We start from the raw sequence: 7474 nt of genomic DNA on the forward strand, positions 1-7474 counted from the left end.
AAAACGTTAGGGTGGCTTCAAAAAAATCATTTGTGTTTTAATAGTATTGTTTAATTTACTTTTATAAATATTTTACTGCTTATAAAAGTAAATTTTGCCTAACTATTTTTAATATTATTAAATTATTTTATTTTTCACCGTTAACGATATTTCCTACATCCACTCAGCCAGACAACCCACGTTGGTTGTCTCTCTTTTTAACATCGAAAAGGAGTATTTATTTATTTTTGTCAACCGAAAAGGAGTATACATTAAGAAAAAATATTCTTCTTCATTCAGTCTTCCTGACAAAAAAGAAAAAGGAAAAAGGAGAAAATAATAAATGGAAAGCATTTGATATCTTTTTACCTAAAATATATTTAACCATTAGATCGAGCTCTAGCTTCAAAGTGTACTGTGTGGGTTCGCATCATACGGTCGGTCAAAGAGTAATAAACCCTAGTAATATATACGTATTCTTTACTTAGCCGTTTCGTTTCTTCACGCTTTTTTTCTCCCTTCTGTTTCACAGATCGGTCTTCTCCCATGTTAAGTGTTTGCAAAAGGACACGAAAGACAGTCACGGGAGATGAAGAAGGACGGGGATATTTGTGTCTTCCTTTGGATATAATAGTGGAGATACTCAAGAAGCTACCGGCAAAGTCACTTGTGAGGTTCCGAAGCGTCTCCAAGCAATGGTTAACCATTATCGGCAGCCGCAGAGACTTCATCGACTCTATCATCACTCGTTCTCTCAGTCATCCTCCTCCGAAGCTTCCCATCTTTATCTTCCACCATTGTGTGCCTGAAACGTTCTTCACTGTTTCACCTGTTTTCTCTCCGACCACTCACACCGACAATGTAGTAACTATCCCTCGACCAAGTCATCAATACTCCTTCCACTATCAATACTCCCGAGGCTTGATTTGTTGCTCTTCTTCAGAATCTCATCTGGTTACCATCTACAACCCTACCACCAGGCAGGTTTTTCCGTTACCCGAGATCCAAGCCCCAACACGGTCCGGATTGAGTTCCTGCTTCTTTGGCTACGACCCTATCACGAATCAGTACAAAGTCTTGTCCATTATTTTCAACTATGACGACCAGAAACAAACTTATCATGTTTTCACATTGGGATGTCAGCAATCTTGGAGGAAAGTCAAAGGCATTGATGAAGATACCTTTCCAAACGACTACAATGTATGCATTGACGGGACTATATACTACAGCGCATACAGAAAGAGTCGTGAGACTCTGTTGCTGAGTTTCGACATTAGGTCCGAAAGATTTGATCGCATCCAGGTTCCAAAAGCATTGTCAGAAGCAATGCTGACTCTTCTTTATCATCAACGTCTGGTAAACCACCTAGGTAAGTTGGGATGCATATGTTGTAACGACGGCGACACAAGCATCTGGATTATGGATGATGCTGAAAAACAGGAATGGTCGAGAACAATCCTTTGCTTGCCTAACTACCCATTGAAGTTGTTAGGAGCTGATGTGGAAACCTTCTCTGGTGCCACCCCTGCTGGAGAGATTTATGCAACTCAATGTAAGTATTTCTTTGATAAGTCATTGTATGTTTACTACTATGACATGAACCAAAACAGCTTTAGAAGAATTCATATCGAAGGTGGTGTTCGCGATAAAACAAACAAGCATAGGTGTTGTGTTAAAGTATTTGCGATTCATGATCACGTTGAGAATACTATGTGGTTGTAGGAAAAAAAAAATTTTTTTGTATTTCATTTATTTGTTGGGACCATCTGAGGCAACTCTTAAAGATACTATACATTTGATATTATTTGATTTTTTTAATCAGATTAAGTGCACCTATCAAGTCCATTTTTATTGTTATTTACTCAAATTCTTACATTTTTATTTGAGAAAAATACATGACATAATTTTCAATTACCAAAAAAAATATACATAAACTATTCTTACTTTCCAAAATATGCATATACTATATTTCATGTTTAATACTCACACTCAATAAAAGCTGACAAAAAAAAAGTTACACCTAATAAGTCCAAACAATCTTCCAAGTTCTTCCCCTGTTCTTTATGATCTCCCAGAGAAGAACAAAGCAGTAACAAACCACTCAAGATCCATCGCATACTTGATGCACTCATCTGCCATTTAAAGCTGTCATGATGATATATACAAACAAAAAAAAAGTTAGTTTGAAACATGCACTCATCTGCCTTTTTTTTTGTATTTCATTTATTTGTTGCGACCATCTGAAGCAACACCCTTAACATGATATATTCGGATTTGACCATGTCTTAAGCCTTTATCTTTCGATATAAGTCAGGAAAGCACTCGGTCGGGCGGATCTGGTTATGGTCCCTAAATTTGAGAATAATACCAATTTGAGAATAAGATTTAATCGTCAGAGTGTGCTCTTGAAAAGCAATTAATTAACAATCTACTCATTTCTTTAAAATGAATCGTGCCTGTTGAGTGGATCTATTCACATCTATGTCTGCTACTCAAGATCACCAATCCTTCCGAAATGTGGAACCGAGGCCCATAATATCAAAGATTATGGTTAGAAGGCTCGGTCTATTCTTTTCTCAAGGAGACTCATATCAAACAGCATTCATTGCTGTCAAATCTGATGTGTCGAAAGCAAATGACAATATATAGTGAAGATATCTTAGGCATCTCTTGAAAGCACTTGGTTTCAGTGAAAAATGGATTCAATTGGTCATGGCTTGTGTAACAGTTCGCACTTTCGCTCTCCTCATTAACGACCAAGCTCATGGTATGGTAATTCCCCAAAGAGGCTTGCGTTATGCAAAGAATTTAATCTCGTGTAGGGAATTGTACTAATCTTAAATTTGATCAACTCCTTGGATGTAATCATGAGAGGTCCATGGAGGAAAAGCCTTCTTTCAGTCACTATTCTCAAGTGGTGTTATCAAACCTCAGAATGATTCAGAGAGTGGAATGTGAAAGCAGCTAATAGAGCATTCTTTTGTCATTGCAGAAAGCACATCGATAGTTCATTTAAGACATTCATATGTTCCTTCTGGATCTCCGTCTTGGATTGTATGCTTTCTTTGATAATGAGAAAGTTTTGGGGGTATGGGTAGCTGATTTGGTTGGACTTTCCGTAATATTTTAGAATCAGATTCTAAGTTTATTTCTATTGTTGGCTGGGCCTTGTTGGTATATATATTCAGCAGCATACATCAGCGCTTACCAGTCACAACACATGGGACTGGCTTTTGAGTGCACCCTCCAACAAAGTTAACAAGGTTTCGGTGACTGAGAATCCTACAACACCAGATAAATATGTCAGCAATTAAGTACATCCAACAATGACAATAAAGTTTAAAATACCTCATCAGATCAAGCTGCTCAGTAAGCCTTGTGAGTGTTTCATTGTTTATGTACTTTGGCTTGAGGACTTTGATTGCTACGCTTTCCTTCTTGGTTCGATAAGTTCCTTCATACCTGCATAGGCACGAGAGGAGTGAAAAATAAGTAAGTGGTATTACAAGAATATGAAATCGTATAGTACAAAATAAAAACTTACACATCCCAGCATGTTCCAGAGTTCAATAGCTTGCCAAAACGAAGTTCGCTCATGTCAATTTCCCAAGGTCTATCAGATGGTTTCAACTCGAAATCATCAGCATTCCAGCCAGCAAATGGATCTTCCTCGTCCTGAAGGAAAAGGCAGAACCAGCACAAGAAATCGTAATGAGCAATGACGACCGGAAAGAAGAGAAATCTAGAGCCCAAATATACTATATAATTCCCAAAACATCACAAAACCATTGGAACGAGTGCGGAAGAGTAACACTCACTTGTGGATAAAGATCACAAGTCTCCACCTCTTTAACAGGTAAGGGCAAGCTCTCTCCATCAGTAACCTAAGGTAGAGAAGAAAAGGATAATAGCATCAGGCAAACAAATAGGTCATTATATGGCAGTATAAGAGTTACAAGTAGGTCATATACCTCGTAATCTGCACCAGTACTTTTGATGTTCGCATTGTGAATGTCAGCCGATATGATTTGTCCAGTATTGTCCATGCTAGCGACAGGAATTTCTCGTCCCAGCTTGACCATGATGGTTCCTTCATCATATCCGATCACAACCCTGGGAAATGAAAACAGCAAGGTTTATGGTCTTACAGGACAATTCAATGGAGTAAAAAAAACAAGTCATGTTATCTAAGAACACTAATCATTACAATTGCAAAGTTAGGGAGAACATAACAACCACAGGGGTGTCAAGAAAATTGAAAGCCTGACTCAAAAATACAATGATTAATGTTTTACTATCAACGGATAGAGAATATTTACTCCCGGATAACAGGTGACAAGCATGAGTTCTTAATAAAAGGCAGGAAAAGTACAAAAACTTACCGGCGTGAACTTTTAATGTAACCAATGGCCCATACTTTCTCGAGGCCATAGTTTAATGTGTTCTCTAGCCTGCAAGAAAAAAAACGTAGACTGTAGACATTAGGAAATTTGGATAACAAACGCGAGGACAATATAAGAAACTGGTAGTGGTGGAAAGTTGCACAAGAATGAAGCCCAACTGAAAACGAGTTAGGTAGGGCATACAGGAAGCATCAGAATATTAGAATGTCCATCAAAGAAGAGTTCATATCATTATACCTGTACGTTGTTGCATCCCAGATGCGAACGGTGCCATCTTCGGACCCTGTGATTATAATTGGAAGCTCTGGATGGAAGCATACTGTCGATACATTGTGTGTGTGTGCGTCTAGTGTCTGGACACAACTTTTTGTTTGGTAGTCCCAGACCTGAGTCGCCAAATTCAACTAGTAAATAACTTGAAAGCACATAATGTCCAGTAGAAACGTCTCATCTAACAGAACAGTGAACAGGAAGCAGACTATCAAATAGGGCTTGTCACCACCAGTGAAATAATCTACACAGTTTACTCCTTTCTGGTGGGCATCTAATGTAACAATTGGGTCTGGGGAATCAAGATTCCAGATCTGAAGATGAACAAGTGATTTTTATTTTTGCTGATGAGTAACAGAGTAAGATGTATTGATGATATCACTTGATTTTCTCTCATTCTCTCAGCTACAAACGCCAACTCATCAATCACTGGTTGTGAATGTGATCTACTAATTAAGCTTTATATGTTCCTCTTCCCACCATTGTTTTCTATTGAAACTTAGTTATCCTTTGTGTTTTCAGCAACTTTTGATCCTTCTCCTAGTGAGACCTTCAATCAAGCAGCTAACTTTCATGCTGAGAACTACTTCATAGACTTTTGCACCACAGCTGAAAAAGAGAGGTAAATCTGATTTCCTGACTTCCTGTCACAGGCTCTAGACAGCGACCGCCTTATGAAGGTTCCATTAAAAAATCTTTATATCCTCTAGTGATCCAAAGGGGCCAATATGCTTTACCATAAAGTAGCAATCTTCATTGGAAGTTCTGGATATTTTTCTGAACATCATCCAACTCCTTAACATAGCATCAGAAGTCTCATTAGCAAACATAACCCATTCTGTTCCTCTTCCTCCACATGTGGAACATCTTTGCCTCCAACCCCAACTGAACTGTAGTATTGGTCAGTTTTGTTACCTACTTAACTCGATTGTCTGATACATTATTTTGTTTTCCTCTCCATCTCCGGAGAAGAACTCGCGTAGGCTACATTTATGTGATACAGCGATTGAACATCTTCGTCTTGACTGTCTTGGTTCTTTGCAGCTGTTTGAACCAATAACTCATGTCTTAGAAACACAAACGAACTTATTGTTCACAAACATTTTTTTTCTTTTTTTTTTTTGCATTCTACTCCTAAAGAATAGTGCAATGTCTCTGCTCCTCCTAATAATACCTTGCTATTTTTGAACTTTGTCTACGGACACTAAATCTTTGATTTATAACAAAGACATTAAATCTTTGAACTTCAGTTGTTCAAGACATGTTGTTGTAGCAATGAGGACAAGACAGACTTTTTGAATCATGAGTTTATCCCAAAACAGATGAACTCTTCAAAACATGTTCGATCTCTTCCAATCAAACTTTATCTCTTTGCAGCTGTAACAAAGACACTAAAACTGTTTCATTGTATTATTCTACATAAATGAGGCATTGTGGAGTCAACAGATGAATAGTTCTTTACATTGTTTCCTTCGCGTAAAAAAGTCTTTAATTGTTTCAAACTAAAGCTGAAGCAGTTGCAAGTAAGAAAAGGAAAAGAAAACTAAAGTAACAAACTTTATCTACAAGTGAGGTTTATTGAGACTTAAGTATAAGCTACAGATAGAATCTCTGAACATGTAAAGGGATATATGTTAATGTTGTATATTCCCATATCTTAGAGATTTAGGTTAATCTATATATTTCCTATTCTACGATAGTATACCCTAATAGAGTTGTATATATATACTCTTCATGAATCAACGAATAAGATCACGAGTTACATTTTTACTTCCTATATTTTATGGTATCAGAACGGTTCACACCCTGACCCTTTAATTCGGCCTAGACAGTGGCCCGATCAACCCATTAATTGATGGTCCAGAGAAGGTCCAGTTCTCCGAGATTGCTAGAGAATAAAAGCATTGTTTTAGAGGGGTATGATGGATTCGCGAGATTAATGGTTATACGCACCATTATCTCGAGGAAGGGTGTTGGGATAAAGATCCCACAGCAGAAATATGATGGGGATTTAAGTAATATATAAGGGACTTGTGCCACTCTACTAATGGCGCTGGACGGTTGATTATTACGGATTCCAGATACGAGAAGAAGTGAAAGGATTTTTTTGAAAAATGGCTCATGCATGTTGAGTGGAACTCCACTCATTTATAAACACTATCTCACTAAGATTGCAGAACATGTCAATCTACACAATCTGTTTTTCCTAAGTGGTTAGATGACTGGTCCCATCTTTCAACTACTTAAATGAAAGTAAAAGACACAAAAAAGCAAAGAGGAAGAGCTGCTTCTTCTACCAGTTTAGTGTCTTTATGTCTCTCACTCAATGGCTACCGCGAAACTCGTCAACGAAGCGTAGGATCTTTGAACTTCAATGCAAATGTAGAGAGGCAACTTTCCCCTTCACTTAACGCTATTCCACACAAGCGAATGTGATTTCTTTCTGTCCATGCTTGCAAGTTTCATTTCCGGGTAGCGACTCGGCGTTTAAGATCAACCTGGACCTGGAGATGTTTACCTTGACTTCTCCTTTTACCATGCTCTCTCCATGCATCCTCCATCGTGTGAGCTGAGAAGGCAACTTTCTTGTTCTCTTCTCCCGTCTCTGTGGAAACCTCCTGCTTTGAAGTAAACCCACTACATTCACTCTTTTTGATAATGGAAACGCAAGGAAGGCTTATTTCGGTTTGAAAGGCCAAAACCGACGAGAGATCTAGAACTAGTTGAACCGTCCTGAGAAACCACACTGAATGAGAATAAAAACCAGAATCCTCTGTACTGGCGAGTCCGGTGAATGTGTTTTTGCTGCTTGAATGCTGTTA

The 7474-nt window shown here is 38.1% G+C and overlaps 2 protein-coding genes across 2 annotated transcripts in view; both read left to right on the forward strand.

Moving 5' to 3' along the window:
• The window catches only part of LOC108820705 (60S ribosomal protein L37-2), an 87696-nt gene that overhangs the window by 45772 nt on the left and 34450 nt on the right, over positions 1–7474 (forward strand). The window lies entirely within an intron of this gene.
• Positions 424–1807, forward strand: LOC108821107 (F-box protein At1g52495-like). Its single transcript, XM_018594153.2, has one exon. It carries the CDS (start codon positions 526–528, stop codon positions 1699–1701), a length of 1176 nt encoding a protein of 391 aa, XP_018449655.1. The 5' UTR covers positions 424–525; the 3' UTR covers positions 1702–1807.

Source organism: Raphanus sativus, chromosome 8, assembly GCF_000801105.2.
Source record: "Raphanus sativus cultivar WK10039 chromosome 8, ASM80110v3, whole genome shotgun sequence".
In the NCBI taxonomy this organism is placed as follows: domain Eukaryota; kingdom Viridiplantae; phylum Streptophyta; class Magnoliopsida; order Brassicales; family Brassicaceae; genus Raphanus; species Raphanus sativus.